Consider the following 19,599-nt stretch of genomic DNA (forward strand, 5'->3'; position numbering starts at 1 on the left):
TGTTCGGCACTCAGCCTTCTTTACTGTCCAACTCTCATACCCATACATGAAAAACTATAGCTTTGACTAGATGGACCTTTGTGGTCAAAGTGATGTGTCTGCTTTTTAATACACTGTCAAGGTTTGTCACAGCTATTGTTCCAAGGAACAAGTGACTTTTTAATTTCATGGCTGCAGTCACTGCCTGCAGTGATTTTAGAGTCCAGGAAAAGGAAATGTGACACTGTTTCCACATTTTCCCCATCTATCTGCCATAAAGTGATAAGACTGGATGCTATGATCTTTTTTTGAATGTTGAAATTTAAACCAGAAACTGTATTTCTATGTCCCAGTTTCCTCTATGTTAAATAAGAACGCTGAGATTCTTTCTGAAATTGCTTCTAGCTTCAAGATTCTAAAATTCTTACCATGGCACTTACCAGGGCACTTAAACAGAAGTAGAATTATTATGTCAAAATGTATACTTTCTCTAGATTCATTTAGCTTGGCAGTTAATGCCCATCAAGGTTTCTGTATACTGTTGGCCAAGTAGAGTGGCACAATTATAATGATACTTTGAATGAGACACTTCTTAAATCTTGTTTGAATTATAATGAAGTTTCCTTCATATAAGTAAATAGCTTAATTCAGGAGGACACATAAAGATGGCTAGTTACACCTGACCATCAAGAGGTAAATGTTTCAGTTCAATGACTCTCACATCCTAATGCTAATCCAGCTTATTTAGCTCATGCATTACATCTGTTGATTCCAAATTGGATTGTCACATGTGTCTTGTTTGAGATGATCCCAGGTAGCAAGAGTGAGGATGCATGGAGAGTGAGAGAAGGAAGGAGGAAAAATTAATTAACAATAATCTATAATAGTTCGGTGTGCTGTTGAGGGTCTCCTCAGTGGGCAACTGGGGCTCAGCTCTGCTGAGGATCCAATGGAGCACTCCCTGATGTGTGAAATAAGCCTTGAAATTGTCCCTCCTACAAATGGCAGGCTGGAGTTTTTATTCACAGACTCCCATCCCCTTTGAAACCATTAACTTTCCCACACTTCGGGGTTGCCTTGTGCAATCTGTGGCTTTGATAAAAGCCCTGGGGGCAGAAATTCAGACAGGTGTTGCCAGAGCTTGAGCTGAGATGCTGATGGAGGGTGTGGGTCTGCCGGGGCTAAATCAGAGGTGAGCTGAGATGGCTCACCAGAAGCCTCTGCTGTAATATGAATGCAAGTAGATAATGACTTACACAAAAATCATCAGTTTGTATTTTTCAACAAACAACTATCTTACATTTATAAAAGCTATGTTGAAGACTCCTACATGAAATTAACTGGAAATTTATGACCAGGCAAAAACACTTTAAAAACCTCAATTATCCAAGAAACGATGATCGAGCAGCTCTTTGTAAAGATGCAACAGATTAAGAAAAAATGAGTACCTCTAATTTTGGACACTATGTCTAGTGTGTTATACAATATTCTGAAGATTACTTCCTGAGCTCCTTTTAAAAATTATGGGAAATGTCACATAAATAATTTATGTTTGCAAACTACTTCTCTACTATTCCAAAATGAAAAAAAAAAAAAAAACATAAGCCAGAAAGAACTAAATATTTTATTATTTTAGTAATGCAGAAAAAGACATTTTATAGGTCAGTGGCAATTTGTTTTTCACTCTGCTAGTTCTGCTGAACATAAAATCAAATGGTTCTGAACACGCTGTTCCCATTACAAACGACTGATGATGGAGAATGGCCACCAATGGATGAAAAATGCCGTGTTGCTTTCAAGCTTAATTTTCAATACTATGGAAACAACTGGACCAACAATCCTTTCCAAATGGAAAGTAAGCACTTAAAATGTGTTAGATATTAATTTCCAACTTATCTTCCTGGATACCGTACAGATGCCGCAGTTAACCGGAACTGATTATTGATGAAGCTCTTTACCTTTACTTGTAAGTTGCTACTACTATACATAATGTTTTAAAGCCACTACAGGTGTCCGGGAACAAGAAAGAAAATTTATTCCTTGCTCCCATAAGTGACCGATAGACTAGTGTTTCCTATGTATTACCAACTACAAAAGAGAAAAACTTTTACATGGGTAACATCCTTTACGCTCCCCAATCTACACTCCCCAAATTCCAAATGGGAATAATTTGACAAATCTGGTCACAGAAAACATCCTTACCAGTTTCTGCCCAGACAGGACTTCCAGCAGAGCAAGTAGCTTCACACCATCTTTCATGTCTTCAAAAAGATCATCTACCACCATTGGGGGTTTCCGCTATAAAATTTAAAAAATGAGTTAATGCAAAAAATGCTTCTCTCACTTTTTGGCAGACATTTGGTACTCACTGTGGTGAAATCTGGTGAAAAGTGTCTAAATGTCCAAGTCCTTTATTAAGGATGTGATTGGCAAACAATTTTGATAGAAGCAAAGAGAAAAATGACCTTTGGAGATAAACTTAACATTAAAAAAGCCTCCTGTTTGGGTTTTTATATACATACCAATGTTGTTTAGAAAGGGAGTGTTTTTTAAAATTTTCTTCCTTTCATTCTTTATTTATTTTTGGCTGCTCCAGAGCTTGGTTGCTACTCCATGGGCTTTTTCTAGTTATGGCGAGCAGGGGCTACTCTCTAGTTCTGGTGCTGGGCTTCTAACTGTGATGGCTTCTCTTGTTGTAGAGCAGGGCTCTAGGGTGCTCGGGCTTCAGCAGTTGTGGCCCATGGGCTTAGCTGCTCTGCACCACATGGAATCTTCCAACACCAGGGATCAGACCTGTCTCCCCTGCATTGGCAGGTGGATTCTTAACCACTGGACCACCATGGGAAGTCCATAGAGAGGGAGTGTTGACAAGAGAGAGATGGTGTGGGATACAGGAGGAAAAGAGGGTGCTATTAACATAAAAGATAAGAGAGGGGTTAAAACAGGATGTAAGCAGGGAACAGGAGGTACCCCAGATAAACTGGAGCAGCCTCCTTGCCTGAGTGAGAACACTGCTGGACTGAGGCAGGTGCCAAGTTTCTACGAACATTCTCTCCAAGGTAACCTCGTTAGCTCAGGGACCTGCTGGGGGGACACTGTTAGCTCAGCCAGAGTGGCAGATTGACTCTCCTGTGGGTTAGCTGGACACAACCGTTCTGTTTCACAAGCTGGCAAATCCTGCAAATCCTCTCTCACTGTGTGGCACTGAACCCAAAGGATTGTAAGCTCAAGAGTACAGGCTGATCAGGGCAAATCTACACCACTACTGGAAAAATAAGCCCATACTTAATTCACAGGGAATTTTTATTATTTTACAAAGGTTATCATAATACCTGGGCTTCCCTGATGGCTCAGATGGTAAAGAATCTGCCTGCAATGCAGGAGACCTAGGTTTGATCCCCGAGTCAAGAAGATCTCCTGAAGGAGGGCATGGCAACTCATTCCAGTATTCTTGCCTGGAGAATCTCACGGACAGAGGAGTCTGGAGGGCTTCAGTCCACAGGGTCGCAAAGAGTTGGACACAACTGAAGTGATTTAGCACATACACATATACTAGAGTTTATGAAATCTTGGATTAAGGTATCTTTTGGCTCAGAAGGAAGCAAAAAAGTGATGCTTAAGGTTGATGGTCAACAGAAGTTAGGTGACCTCAGATTTCTCACAGAAGATGAATTTCAAAGAAGTCTATAGCTGATTCATGCTCTGTAATTTTCTAATTCTCCCTGATCATGTTAAAAGCCTAATGCTGTATACCTGACTGTCAACTGTCTTTCTTTCTTTTCTGGAAAGATCTTTTCAGAGATATTTAATCACCAAATGTTTTATTGAAACATGATTTTTTCTCTACCCACTGATAATGGCACATTTATATTTCTCTTATGACTGCATGAATTACTGGCTCTGAATGGTACAATTCTAATTTTAAATGCATTTTTCTCTTATAAAATGAATAGCTGAATACATTATGTTCTCATGCTGTGAAATACATGTTCAAAAATAACAGAGTTTTCATTGTCAATCTTTGTCTTTTAAGTTCCACTATTCACACTGCTTACTATTTATACAGCAAAAACGTAATAGTGACTTTATATGCTAAGCACTTAAATAAAATTATTAGGAATAAAATGAGCCTTTCTTAATGAAAAATATTCAATATGATAACAGTCAAAATTGTGGAGTTGGTGATGGACAGGGAAGCCTGGCGTGCTGCGGTTCATGGGGTCACAAAGAGTTGGACACGTCTGAGTGACTGAACTGAACTGAACTAATATATCATCATTAAAAATATGTATTTGTCTTTTAAAATGTCCATCTGTATCCTAATAATAACAGTGAAATAACGAGGGGAAAAGTTAATAAACACATGATACATTCTGCAAGCAAATACAAATGGGGATTTTCATATATTGTGTTAACTGCAAACATACTTTAAAAATTAAACAAGGCAGGGAATTTTCATGAAATAATAAAGATTCCAAGAAGTTGGACACCAAAAATAAAAGATAAATTGCATCCATCCATTATGCCTTTAAACATACACAGGCGGTGGCTCAGGCGGTAATGCATCTACCTGCAATGCGGGAGACCTGGGTTCAATCCCTGGATTGGGAAGATCCCCTGGAGAAGGCAATGGCAACCCACTCCAGTACTCTTGCCTAGAAAATTACATGGATAGAGGAGCCTGGTGGGCTACAGTCCATTGGGTCGCAAAGAGTCGGACACGACTGAGCGACTTCACTTTCTGTTACTTTGAAGAACATTTCCTTTTTTTGCCATGTCACGAGACATGTAACATCTTAGTTCCCCAACCAGGATTTGAACTCGGGCCTCTGTAGTAGATGTGCGGAGTCCTAACCACTGAACCCCCAGGGAAGTCCCTGAAGAACACTTTGTCTTCACCCCACCTCTGCCCCTCATTTGTGTTCTCCTGCATCCCTACCTGTCCTCCACATGCTCCCTGCCCCTTTTGCCACTCCTAGAAGCAGCCTCCAGACCAGCACTGACCTCTGAACAATCAGTGACCCCTCATCCCACCGCACTGGGCCTTGTTGGCACCAGCAGTGGTGGTGGTTGAGGCCTTGTTGGCCTCTCCTTGAGCTGCTTCTCCCCAAGCCCTTTTGATCAGCCTGCCTGGTTCACAGGCCTCTTCTACTTCTCTCTCGCTCTCCTTTCTTCCTGACTGTGGCCATTCACCAAACCCAATCCCAACTCCTCTGTTGTTTAAAAAATTTTCTGGACAGACATGATTCTTGAATCCTTCTTTCCAGGTAAGTGTTCTCTACTAAACACTGTCGAGCACAAGGCAGGCACAAAACAAATATTGCTGGCTGACTGAATGAATGAATGAACAAAGTTTTCTTAAAAAAATGATCTTTGCCCTATGTCCATACTAATGGTTCTCAAAATGAGGTGCATATATGATGAGTAAAGAAAAATTATCTCCAGGTTCTTGGCAATCCAAGACTACAATGCAATGCATAGAAGCATCTTGTTTCTGAGTGTTTTATTCACAGTAGGAACTCATTAAAAACTTGTTGAAGAAATGAATGAAGTTTCTAGCCTGTACATGGGGGAAAAAAAAAAAGAAAAACGGCAGGTGGTTTTTATCTCAAGAACATAGATACCTAGAATACTCTCACTTTCCTACTTTCCCATTTAGCAAATTCCTGGTCAGTTATATGACACAGTCAGTCTTACATTATCTTTTCCAGTTTTCCAACTGGGATTAAATCACTTCTTTTGTGTTAGTGAATGGTTCAGATTATAATAATCGAACTACATTACAGTTAGTTATTCACAAGTCTGTGTCCTCAGGAATTCAGATCATGGACTTCTGGAGGACAAGGAAGTTGAATATATGTTTATATACATAATAACAAGAACAGTGCCTCTTGTTAGATAGATAGATAGATATCTCAACAGAGATATGTGATGCTTATCTGCAAGTTACCTTTTGGAATCTTGGAGAGAGAACAATATGAAGCAAAATAAGGACATGAAGCAAAATGTTCTTTTTCTATAGGAATATGAGTCGCTTCTGAAAATTTTTTCACCAGTATCTTCTTACACAAAGTAAAGAGATGCAGTCTGATGACTACTAGCAGACTAATTAGAAACTGGACAAAATATTTTTCTTTAAAATAAAAATGTTTATGTTATTCATAATATTCAACTATTATATTTTCAATACACAGAATTATAGAACCTAGTATGTAATAAATTCTTGACTTAATACCTCAACCAGTAAAAGAGGAAACAAACAAACCTTTGACTGCAAAGAGCTGACAAAAATGAATCCCAGAAAATGATCTCCATATTTCTACAAGTTCTATCCAATTTTACATAATGTACATGCTGTGTAAGATCACTTTATTTATCAAAAGACGTTACCAAAGATTATACTAGAATAAGAAGTCCTAGCAATTATTGGACAAATTTTGCTCGCCCATTTTGTATGAAGTACCATTTATCTATAGTGAATGGGGACCTTCACTATCATGACAACAGTGCATTTACTTTTTGAAACAATCTTTTAATAGGAAACCTCTCACCTAAAATGCCTCTCTTGTCATATATATAAGTATTAACAGCATCAATCTGATTTCTTTGTAGGATTCAGGTCATGGTGCTAGAGGCCAAAAAGAAGAGATAGAAATGAGGGTAATTCACTGGAGCCTGACTTAATGGAAAATAGAGATAATGTGGTTTGTTCCGACGGCTTGACAATATACAGTTTCAAGCACTAGACAGAAATCTACCAGGCACATTTTAAGACCATAGCTATCTATTTTTTATTAAGATAAAATTACAATAAGCTCTTAGTTTTGTATAGTGATTGGAAATACTATACACTTTGCTCTGGAAATCACATTTAGATACTCTACAGATACTCATGATGAATCTGAGATTCATGATGAATCTCAAAGAATGGAATGTACTGACTGAGGGGAGAGGGAGATGGAGAAAACAAAAAAAGAGAAAGAGGTACTTGGCTTCTGTGGCTACTCCCTTCTAGAAGCTCTCCTCAAACTAGGCTTAAGCCCTAAGTTTTGGCTGTCAGAGGATTGCCTAAAGTGTCTGAAACTCAGGGAAAAGGCACATCCTGGCTGTGCCCTCAGTAGCTAACTCATGAGTGGAACAGACCTCACAGAGTATTTTTCTCTAATTTTTTCCTCCTCCTCCTTTATTTTTGTGGCCCCTTTAATGCATACAATGAGATCTATTCCTTTACTCTTAGAACTTAAAGAAAGGAAACCAAATATTTCTCCTTCAACTTTATGAGATCTGAGAGAACACAGGGATCTTTGGCATAACTTTTACTGAGCATTCCTATATTGGGGAAAAATAATCGACTCTCTGTCACTGTGTATATGAGAATGACTTGTGATCGTTTACTAGCCTATAAGTGCTGCTGCTGCTGCTGCTGTCCCGTCAGTCGTGTCCGACTCTGTGCGACCCCATAGCCGGCAGCCCACCAGGCTCCGCTGTCCCTGGGATTCTCCAGGCAAGAACACTGGAGTGGGTTGCCATTGCCTTCTCCAATGCATGAAAATGGAAAGTGAAAGTGAAGTCGCTCAGTCGTGTCCAACTCATAGCGACCCCATGGACCGCAGCCTACCAGGCTTCTCCATCCATGGGACTCTCCAGGCAAGAGTACTGGAGTGGGGTGCCATTGCCTTCTAGTACATGTTTAATCCTTATCGACCATTACTTTCATATTTTCACTCATATAGGAAGATCATATTTGCTATGCCACATGTTGATTTTATGTCCCTAGAAAATTGCCTTGGGTTCAATCCCTGGGTTGGGAAGATCCTCTGGAGAAGGGAAAGGCTACCCATTCCAGTATTCTGGCCTGGAGAATTCCATGTATGGCATAGTCCGTGGGGTTGCAGAGTCAGACATGACTGAGTGACTTTCACTTTCAGAAAGTTGCAATACTGAAGAGAAAAAGGAATATGAGAATAATTTTGAGGAAAAAAGGCATAACTACTTGTTATGAAATGAAAATTTAAGGAATTCTCACATTTTTAAAACTATATAAAAATCATAATTGCCATCGTGACAGGTATGAGGTGATATTTCATCATGATTTTGATTTGCATTTCCTTGATTAGCAATCTTGAGCATTTTGTCACATGCTTGCTGGCAATGTGCATGTCTTCTTTGGGAAACATCTATTCAGATCCTCTGCCCATTTTTCAATCATGTTGTTTTTTGGATATTGAGTTGTATGAGTTCTTTGTATATTTTGGATATTAATCCCGTCTCAGAAATGTCATTTGCAAGTATCTTCTCCCACTCAGTAGTTGATCTTTTCACTTTGTTGATCATTTCCTTCACTATACAAAAGATTTTTAGTTTGATATTTAACTTATAAGCAGAGTACATCATGAGAAACGCTGGACTGGAAGTAACACAAGCTGGAATCAAGATTGCCAGGAGAAATATCAATAACCGCAGATATGCAGATGACACCACCCTTATGGCAGAAAGTGAAGAGGAACTCAAAAGCCTCTTGATGAAAGTGAAAGAGGAGAGTGAAAAAGTTGGCTTAAAGCTCAACATTCAGAAAACGAAGATCATGGCATCCGGTCCCATCACTTCATGGGAAATAGATGGGGAAACAGTGGAAACAGTGTCAGACTTCATTTTTTTGGGCTCCAAAATCACTGCAGATGGTGACTGCAGCCATGAAATTAAGACACTTACTCCTTGGAAGGAAAGTTATGACCAACCTAGACAGCATATTCAAAAGCAGAGACATTACTTTGCCAACAAAGGTTCGTCTAGTCAAGGCTATGGTTTTTCCTGTGGTCATGTATGGATGTGAGAGTTGGACTGTGAAGAAGGCTGAGCGCCGAAGAATTGATGCTTTTGAAGTGTGGTGTGTTGGAGAAGACTCTTGAGAGTCCCTTGGACTACAAGGAGATCCAACCAATCCATTCTGAAGGAGATCAGCCCTGGGATTTCTTTGGAAGGAATGATGCTAAAGCTGAAACTCCAGTACCTTGGCCACATCATGCAAAGAGTTGACTCATTGGAAAAGACCCTAATGCTGGGAGGAATTAGGGGCAGGAGGAGAAGGGGACGACAGAGGATGAGATGGCTGGATGGCATCACTGACTCGATGGACGTGAGTCTGAGTGAACTCCGGGAGTTGGTGATGGACAGGGAGGCCTGGCGTGCTGCGATTCATGGGGTCGCAGAGTCGGACACGACTGAGCGACTGAACTGAACTGAACTGAACTGATAGTCCAAGTTGTTTATTTTTGCTTTTGTCTCCCTTGTCCAAGGAGACATAGCAAAAAAAAAAAAAAAAAACCTACTAAGAATGATGTCAGTGAGTGGATTGCCTATGTTTTCTTCTAGAAATCTTATGATTTCAAGTTTTACATTTAGGCTTTTAATCCATTTTGGATTTATTTTCATGTATGACATGAGAAAGTAGTCCAATTTGATTTTGTTGCATGTAGCTGTCCAGTTTTCTCAAAACTATTTATTGAAGTAGCTGTCATGCTTCCATTGTATATCCTTACCTCCTTTATCATAGTTTAATTTCCTATAGAAATGTGCATTCATTTATGGGCTCTGTGTGTGTGTATGTGTCAATTGCTAGGTCATGTCCAACTCTTGCAGCATGCCAGCCTCCCCTGTCCTTCACTGTGTCCCAGAGTTTGCTCAAATTCATGGGCTGTCTATTATGTTCTATTAATCTATGTGTGTGTTTTTGTGCCAGTACCATACTGTTTTGATTACTGTAGAAGGCAATGGCACCCCACTCCAGTACTCTTGCCTGGAAAATCCCATGGATGGAGGAGCCTGGTAGGCTGCAGTCCATGGGGTCGCTAAGAGTCGGACACGACTGAGCGACTTCACTTTCACTTTTCACTGTCATGCATTGGAGAAGGCAATGGCAACCTGCTCCAGTGTTCTTGCCTGGAGAATCCCAGGGACAGCGGAGCCTGGTGGGCTGCCGTCTATGGGGTCGCACAGAGTCAGACACGACTGAAGCGGCTTAGCAGCAGCAGCAGCAGCAGCTTTGCAGTATAGTTTGAAATCAGAGAGCATGATGCCTCCAGTTTTGTTCTTTCTCAGGATTATTTGGACTATTCAGAGTCTTTTGTCTTTCAATATACATCTTAGAATTATTTATTCTAGTTTGTGCCCATCAAGAGATGAATTAAGATATGGTAAATATACAATGGAATATTACTCAGCCATAAAAAATAATGATTTTTTTTTCCATTAGGACAACATGGATGGATCCAGAGAGTATTATGTTGAGTGAAATAAATCGGACAGAGAAAGACAGATACTGTGTGATTTCATTTATAAGTGAAATCTAAAAAAAAAAACAAAAACAAATGAGCAAACATAACAAAACAGAAACAGATTCATAGATATACAGAACAGGTGGCTGCAAGAAGGAAGGGGGTTTTTGGAAGGAGAAAAATAGGTGAGGGAGCATAAGAGGTACAAACTTCTATTTACAAAATAAATGAGTCATAGGTGTGAAATGTACAGTGTGAGGAAAACAGTCGATAACTGTATAATGTCTTTTTATGGTAACAATAACTAGATTATTGCAGTGACCATTTTGAAATGTATAGAAATACTGAGGCATATGTGTATACATATACATTGGAATAGACACAAATCAGCCCCACTCACACCATGTCCCCCTGTGGCCATGTCTGTGCATTTAATAATATAAAACTTATAGCATTTTACTTTAAACTCCTAAATACATATCTCAGGCTTTAAAATTTGTGATTTCTACATATCTAGCGATACCAATAAAACTGAACTGGAAAAGACCTAAACGAAAAGTCTGGAGCACAGATAATGCTTCGCTCCAGTTGAAACACACATGCTGCCGGGCACGATCAGGCTTGCTGACCATGATGTGTAATGATGGCCTGAGATATTCCCCAGATGGCCTTCTGTGCAGTATATAAAGATGTCTGAAAGCAAAGGCTGGATCTCAAGGTGTATTCTGTGTACCTCGACACTTCTGTTTACACAAAGGCTTCTCACTTCTACAGCGAGTGAGATGAATCACTCCCGCCTCTGGTTTACATGAGTTCCAGGTGGGAGCTATATGACAGGCTGAGAAACGGCATGGGGCGACATCCCATCCCAGGACCAGTCGAGCATGTTCACATGCTCTGCCGGTTATCTGATGGGCAGGGACAATAAACTCAACAACAGGAACAGAGAGGAGAGTGGGAAGGGAAGTGAGGTTGACCTGCAGATACGGAGCAAGTTACCCCCCAATGGTTGGCAAGAAGCCCACCACACAAAACTGTCTAAAAATGCAGAAACAGCTGGACTAGATGAGTAAAACTGTGATTATAACCACTGACAAGAGCCAGAGAAAATTCATTCAACATCTAAAAGGTTCTGTCATCTTATTCAGAAAATCTAATTAGACATTACCAATATCTCCAGAAACAAAGTGAAGTAATTAAAAAAAAGTTAGGCATAATCTGTTTATCCTTCTCTCCCTTTATAACAGTACTATTGTGATTATTTTCCACCTCTGTTTGGCAAAAATGAGAAGATGGTTCCCATTCTTTACTGCTTCCTATGACAGATAGCATAAATATTTCCATTTCCTTAATTATTTAATTCGATTTGGAATAAATATCCCAAAGGCAGTAACTTTGCCCTCCGGCTCAACTTTAAATCTGCTTGAAAAACTGATCTTAACAACTTTCATGTGTAATCTTTCTTTTTCATTATATAGTTTAAAAGAAGCATACTCTTCAAGTTATTTGTTTTATTCAGGATGAAGCTGGATTTACCCTTTACCCATCTCTGTTCATACTCCATAGCTGATTCATCAACAAATTGTTGACTTTATTTTCAAAATTCACCCAGAATCCAGCCATTTCTTACCACCTCCACAGCAATGACCTTGGTCCAAGCCAGTCCTCTCTCACCCGAATGACCGAACAATCTCCTACCTTATCTCCTTCCTTCATCCTGTGTCTTCTTCAGTCTATTCTCAACAGAAGACCTATTTTCTTTCTCTCCCGTCCTTCTCCCCAAATGTGATAAAAGCATCACAGTGAAAGGGTTACTCCTCTTGTTTTGTTCACTGTTGCAGTCTCAGTATCTAGAATCTCGCTAAGCATATCAAATAACATTTTAAAATATTTATCGAATAAATGTATTAAGAAAAAATATTTCTAAAAGAGGGAACTTTGATAAACATTATCAAAACGTTTGGCAATCTGCATAAACTTTGCTATGTCTACATCTCTGTTGTAGCCCTCCAGGCTCCTCTGTCCATGGAATTCTCCAAGCAAGAATATTGGAGTGGGTTGCCATTCCCTTCTTCAGGGGATCTTCCCAACCCAGGGACAGAACCCTGGGCTTCCACATTGTGGACACATTCTTTACTGTCTGAGCCACCAGGGAAGCCCAAAACATTGGTTGCTCAGTCATATCCAACTCTTAATAAATGCCATTTATTTTGAAATGACAATTTTCTTTTTAATCTTTTAGTTGCATATTTGGAAACAATTCATTAGTATGTTTAGGATTACCAAACTAGTTTTACAAAATCAACTAAAGAATTGTTTCTGGGGTGTATTATTACATTTACTTTTTCCTCTTTGTCTTTTTAATCTCATCTTAGTTCATTAATAGTCCCACCAAAGTGAGTACAAGAAACCGAAGGATCAAATTTCAATTTTGAATATTTCCATATTATCTTTTAATACCAGTGGTGGAAAGACAACTGAAGAAGAACAAAAGCAGCCACTGAGGTGATATTTTATGTCTGTGAGGATGTCGATCAAAGTCATTACTAGTATGGATTATTGAAAAGCATGGAAAGCATGTCAAAAGTGTTCCTTTAAAAGGAGTCCATGTATTTGACTTGGTCTCAAAATGTGCTCTTAATTGAACCTATTATGGGTTGAACTGTGTGCTCCCTCCATGATACATGGAAGTCTAAACCCCAGGTACCTGGGGATGTGGTTTTATTTGGAAGTGGGATCTTCAGAGAAGTGATCAAGATAAAATGAGGTCATGGCGGGGAGGGGTCCTAATCCGATATGACCAATGTCCTTATATAAAGGGGAAATTTGGACAGTCACACAGGCACAGGGGCAAAGATTGGACTAATGCAGCTGCAAACTAAGGAATCCCACATACCCCAGGCCACCACCTGAGGCGAGGAAGAGTCAAAGAATTCTGCCCAGAGTCTCAGAGTGGGGCATGGCTGCCTAACCTTGAGGACGGTGAGATAATAAATTTCTCATTTGAAGGTACCCAGTAGGTTGCACTTTGTTATGGCAAACTCACACAGAATGTAAATAATGTTAATGGTGCTTTTTTCCCAGCTCATCTAAAAAGCAAGGAGATGCTCGTGACTGAGGTCATCCGAGAGTTGGTACTTAGAGTGTTCAGTTCTTATCCTTCACAGCCCCTTAGATCTAAGGCTGGCAGACGTGGAGTGGGTTGTTTACTGCATCCTGAAAGAGATGCTCCTTTTATAGAAACACGAAACAATGGCTGTTTCAGACCTATCTTTTTTCCCAAAGGACTTAGTGTCAAACCATATATTTATTTCAAAGCCATATATTATAAAGAATGAATCCAAGGTATTTAAATATAGATATTCTATTCCATTTGACAAATTTACAGAAAAGTGAAACTATAACCATTTGATGACAGAGTGTAGCCAATGTTAATTTTAAGATTATTTATACTATCTTTTTCTAATTAAAAGTAAAACTTCGGGGGAGATATTTTTGGAAAACACATCTTTAAACTGGCATCTTTGGGGGCCAATGTGACACTATACAATAGCTTTTGAATCTTGCTTAAAATTTAGAAATTCACCATGATAGATACATTTTAAAATGTGAAAGAACACACTTATTTAGTTCTTTTTTTAAATTTCTTTTTCATTGGAGGATAACTGCTTTACAATATTGTGCTGGCTCCTGCCATACATTAACATGAATCAGCCGTAAGTTTACATGCGCCCCTTCCCTTTTAAACCTCCCCCTCCTCCCTATCCCATTCTGCCCTTCCAGGCTGTCACAGACCACCAAGTCGAGTTCCCTGCTATACAGCAACTTCCCAATTCATACGATAAGGTACATGTAATGTAAGGTAATGCATATGTATATGACAATGTATATGCTTCAGTGCTACTCTCTCAATTCTTCCCATCCTCTCCTTCCCCCGCTGTGTCCAAAGTCTGTTCTCTGCATCTGTGTCTCTATTCCCCTTCCGCAAATAGGTTCATCAGTACAATTTTTGTAGATTCCGTATACATGCGTTAATACACGGTATCTGTTTTTCTTTATCTGACTTACTTCACTCTGTATAGCACATTTTAACTGTCAGTTTAAAAAATGTTTTTCACAAATTCATCTGCTCAGAAAGGTAGACTATTGTGTTAGACCTAAAAAACCTGCATGCAGTCTTCAGGTGGGAATCCCCTCAAATTCAAGTCCACCCCACTCTGTGCTTCTCTCTCCCCCATCTCAAACTTGGGCACATCCACACCCTCCTTCCCATCACCACTCTGGCCTCAGAGATGGGGACTTTGGTGGAAGTATTCTTTATCTCTGTGGAAATATCCACCCTCTACCTGTGCTCCAGATTTTGTCCCCACCATGCCTCCTCAGGACACTTGTGTCTTAAAATAATCTTGTCTTCTTTCTTTATCAGCCTATCCCTCTCCACCAGTTCTTGAGCTTTCCCTTCCATAAACACACGCTTAGGACCACTCTTTATCGAAACAGCTCTTACCCGATCCTATGTTCTACTTTAGCTAATACTCCTGAACATGTAATACACACTCAGATCCTAACATCTTCCCCTCTCGTTTACTCATCAATTTGCTAGAGTTGGGTTTATGCCATGACTTGGTCACTCCCAGTGATGGCTAATGACTTCCAAATTGCCAAATCAAATGGGTCCATCTCTACCAAGTTAATTTCTCCATCTGTAGTTGAACCCATTAGCTTTTCCCCAAAGTCTCTTATATTCTCTGTCTTTGTAAATGATCCTAATCATTTGTTCAAGACAGAAATTTAGAAGTCATTCTTGACTCCTTCTCCCCCAACCTTCCCAGGAATGACTCGATTGTATCAAATCCACCCCTGGATAACACTTTTCAATGTATCTACTTTTCTCCATCCCCCCAGCACTGTTTCAGTCCAGCCTATCTTCACCTCTCATCTGACTTACTGCAAGTTCACTCCAACTTCACTTTTACTTGTTTATATGAGAGGGTGTGGGGAAATGAGAGAGGGGGCGGGAGAGAGAGATGAGCGGGAGAAGAAAGGAGGGAGGGAGGGAGAAAGACAGAGAGAACGAGACTGAGAGAGGGGTTTAGCCCAGAGTGATCATTTCTTTTTCCTAAGATTCTTTAATGTGTCCCAGTGCCCATAACACAGCATCCGAACCCGTTTAACGATTGACCTTCGATTGAGTTTCAGTTCTCTCTGTCGCCAGCCCATCTCTGAAACCTGTATTTGCAGGTATTCTGAGCTTCCTCCATTTCCTTTACTGTACCAAGCTCTTTCTTACTCTAAACTTTTGAAAACATTAGCTCCTTTACCTATCCAATCTCAAGACAATTCTCAGGTTCCAGATGTTTCTTCCTCTGAAAACCTAAGGCCCTCCATCAGGTTACTTGAGTGGTTGGTTGCAATTGCCCTGTGCTCCCTAACACCCTTGACTTCCCCACTCGTGGGATTTCACTCATACACACACACACACACACACACACACATCTGTAATTGCTGTCTCTTCTGCTACACATCAGTTCCATGATAGCATGGATTATAGCTGTTTTTGTTCACCATGCTGCTGCTGCTAAGTTGCTTCAGTCGTGTCCGACTCTGCGACCCCAGAGACAGCAGCCCACCAGGCTCCCCTGTCCCTGGGATTCTCCAGGCAAGAACACTGGAGTGGGTTGCCATTTCCTTCTCCAATGCATGAAACTGAAAAGTGAAAGTGAAGTCACTCAGTCGTGTCCAACTCCTAGCGACCCCGTGGACTGCAGCCTACCAGGCTCCTCCATCCATGGGATTTTCCAGGCAAGAGTACTGGAGTGGGGTGCCATTGCCTTTGTTTACCATAGTACCCACAATCTGTAGCACATAAGCGGTGCTTGAAAAGTATTTGCTACATGAATTGTTCATCAAATGAAGCATGGGCATATAACACAGTGATTAGTGCCCAAACCTTGTAGTCCTGGGACTGAAATCTAGTTTTCCACCTACTTGTTATATGACCTTGAGCTTATTAACTAACTCTAAGTTTTGGGTTCACAATCTATAACGTGGTGAAAATAATACTTATATTTGATTATTGATGTGAGATTTAAATAAAAGATAAAGTAGCAAAGGCACAGTAACTGGCACATGGATAAGACTTCAATGAACAGCGGCCCTGGAATTTAGAAAGATATTTAGCAATGAGTGGTGATAGCTAGCACCGAATCAAGATCTAACTTTGAAAAACTATTACATGGATTGATATTGGGCTAATTAAAAAACAAATACCCTACCTTCTTTCACTGACAGAGCAGACAGAACAGAAAGAGTCAGGTTTCTTCTTAAAAAGGAAGAAAATTATAGGGTCCATGTTTAAATGTGAAACTCCCTTCCTGAAAGGAATTACCAGGTATATGAAATAAACAGAATTCACTAACATTTGCTAATGTTATATCACACTGTATCGACAATTTGTGACTCACAATGCTTAGCATAATCACAGAAGCATAAAGTGTTCAATTTGAAAACAGCGAATATTTTTAAAAAACTGATAACTGTATCCACAAGTTTGAACAATCTACTGAAAATTATCAGGTTTTTTTTCTTACTTTTAATAAAAGTTTTGTTTTGAGAAAAGCATGTTTTTTGAAAACAGATTGCTCTCTCATTTGTACCCTATCACTTTATACTCTTGTCAAAATATTTATAAAGAATTGTTGCAATCGAATAAAATGTCATCCATGAAAGAGTTTATTCTTTTATTTAATTAGCAGTAATTACTTTACTTATTTGCAACTGAGAAAAGCAGCCTAGAACAAAACTGAAATAAAAAGCCTCCTCAAATTCATGTCCATGAAGCATCTTTTGAACATCTCCCATGTAGCCAAGACTAAATGACCATAGGACAGAAGAGGAAATTTTCTTGCTTCTCAATTCAACATTACAGCTCTTAAACCTGTCACCACCTGTTTTAGGAAAAGGTCAATTTCCAAAAAAGATTTTGAGAAAACAGATACAATCGTTTTTTTCCAATTTACTGAAATATAATTGACACACAAAGCTTGCTTTCTAAATAAGAAGTCTTGTAAATTGTTCTTTAAAATAAAAGCTTTATTTATTTTTGTTTAGTTTGCTTAAACAAACTATGAAACTTTGCCTTTTAAAGAAGGAACTATAGTAGTAAGACATTATCACAGATTTTAGGGTGAGATGGTTTACCATCCTAGTTTAAATCCATAAAAATCCTCATGACTTATATACAATCTCTCAGGCAATAAAGATCCTGCAAAATATTTACAACTTGCATTCTAGAAAAAAGTTGAAACTTTTCTTTTTCCTGCCAATTTAGCATCTTTGTCCTTTCTCATTTTTTAGAGAACTGGGAACTGAATCAGTCAACACACTGATCTTGAACTTCCCAGTCTCCAGAATTTCAAGAAATACATTTTCCTGGTTTAAGCCACATAGTCTATGGCCACAGTTGACTAACAGCGGGTCTAAGCCGGCTGCATATTTACTGGACAAAGTAAATGAACACAAACAGTACACCAAACCGGACTCAATCTGACCCAGCAAATTACAAAACACCAGGTTGTTTCAAGGCTGACAGCGATTAGGGCTCCATCCTTGGAGCAGACTGTCAGTTACAGGACAAACCACTGGCCTTTGGTATTTAATAAGCAAGAAGGAAGAAGAAAAGTTGGCTCCTGAATCTCTAGAGGATAAGAAAAGACCTCGAGGCAGATCAAATTGCCTCTCTGTGGTGCCTTCTCTAATGAGAAGCATTTTTATTCTAAGTATGGTTTGGGGCCTGCTCTATGACTGAAAACCAGAGGCTAGGGAAGATATCTGTGTATCATTAAAAGGTAAAACAGATAGCTATGGGAACCTGCCATATAGCAAAGGGAGATCAGCCCAGTGCTCTGTGACCTAGGCGGATGGGGTGTGAGGAGTGGGGGAGGAGAGTCAAAGGGAGGAGGGTCTATGTAAACATATGGTTGATTCACTTCATTGTATAGCAGAAATTAGCACAACACTGTAAAGCAACTATACCCTAATTTTAAAAAATAAAATAAGGGGGGAAACAAAAGGGTAAGTAGGAGCTGAGGACAAAAAATCTAAGAAGCTGCTTTCCCAAGAGACTTAATAAGACTCTGGGCATAATACATGCTTCTGTGGAACCCAGGTAACTAAGGTGTGTGTGTCTGTGTGTCTGTACAGGTGCGTGTTGTCCACATCTGGGGTGACAGACTGATAGACACACTCCAGCATCACACAATGTCACAGAGACAACAGGCAAAGTGACACAGTGTCAAGAAAGTGAAAGTGAAAGTCGCTCAGTCATGTCCGACTCTTTGCGACCCCAAGGACTATACAGTCCATGGAATTCTCCAGGCCAGAATACTGGAGTGGGTAGCCTTTCTCTTCTCCAGGGGATCTTCCCAACCCAAGGATCAAACCCAGGTCTCCCACATTGCAGGCAGATTCTTTACTGGCTGAGCCACCAGGGAAGCCCTACAATGTCCAGAGGCCAGATCAAAGATATGAACCTGATCTTGCTTCTGTTGCAAGAAAGGCATTAGTCTCAGAAGCAAGTGAGCACATGGCATTGGGGAGGGAAGAATGTGCTTCCATTTAAATTTGGGTGGATATGTAAATGTGATTTCAACCATACTGTAAAGCCTAGGTTGCATAATTTTTCTTACAGAGAAGGGATACAGAGAGAAATAGAGATGGAAATGGGGATAAAACAGGGACCGGGGATTGAGATACAGATGGAAGGGAGTTGGGTGGAGGTGCGATGGAGGAGGAGATAGGGTGGGAGAGATGGAGGTGACACAGGAATGGGAGCAGGGTGGGAGGGAGAATGAGCAAGAAACAAGCCTGGAACAGGAAACTCAGATAGGAGGAAACTCAGATAGGGATAAAGGTGAGCAGAGGGTGGGGACAACAGAGAGGGGTGAACAAGCAACCATGGGATCAGCTGCCAAGACAGTCACAGACGTAAACATGCACTCTGCAGCCCTCCTAAAACTCTGAAGTGTCAAAGCAGGGTCATGGGGTCAGATTTGATTTTCAAAATGTTTTCCGACTATGAGTGAATCAGAAAAAGGAAAATATTTTCCAAAGAAGTTGTGGTTTTGGCAAGATACTATGCTGTCACTATAGATAAGTTCTGGATAACAAGTATGGGCATCACTGTTTCAGTTGTCAAGAGACAGGAAAACAAATAACAAGTACAGAGGAGAAAACAACAACAAAATTTCTATGGCAGTAAGTTTCTAATGGAGCAGTTGTGGAGATAGCAATTTCCAAATGATACCATCAACATAAAATGGTGTAAAGTAGGGAAACCAAGTGGATT

The 19,599-nt window shown here is 39.9% G+C and overlaps 1 protein-coding gene across 2 annotated transcripts in view; it reads right to left on the reverse strand.

The window, feature by feature from the left end:
* SYNE1 (spectrin repeat containing nuclear envelope protein 1) overlaps positions 1-19,599 on the reverse strand; it is a 505,866-nt gene that overhangs the window by 393,711 nt on the left and 92,556 nt on the right. For both annotated transcript variants that reach the window (XM_070796399.1, XM_070796398.1), the window contains exon 4: positions 2,182-2,277. In XM_070796399.1, coding sequence (XP_070652500.1) covers positions 2,182-2,277 — 96 coding nt within the window. The remainder of the gene's footprint in view (positions 1-2,181; positions 2,278-19,599) is intronic.

The sequence above is a fragment of the Bos indicus genome, chromosome 9 (genome assembly GCF_029378745.1).
Source record: "Bos indicus isolate NIAB-ARS_2022 breed Sahiwal x Tharparkar chromosome 9, NIAB-ARS_B.indTharparkar_mat_pri_1.0, whole genome shotgun sequence".
In the NCBI taxonomy this organism is placed as follows: Eukaryota; Metazoa; Chordata; class Mammalia; order Artiodactyla; family Bovidae; genus Bos; species Bos indicus.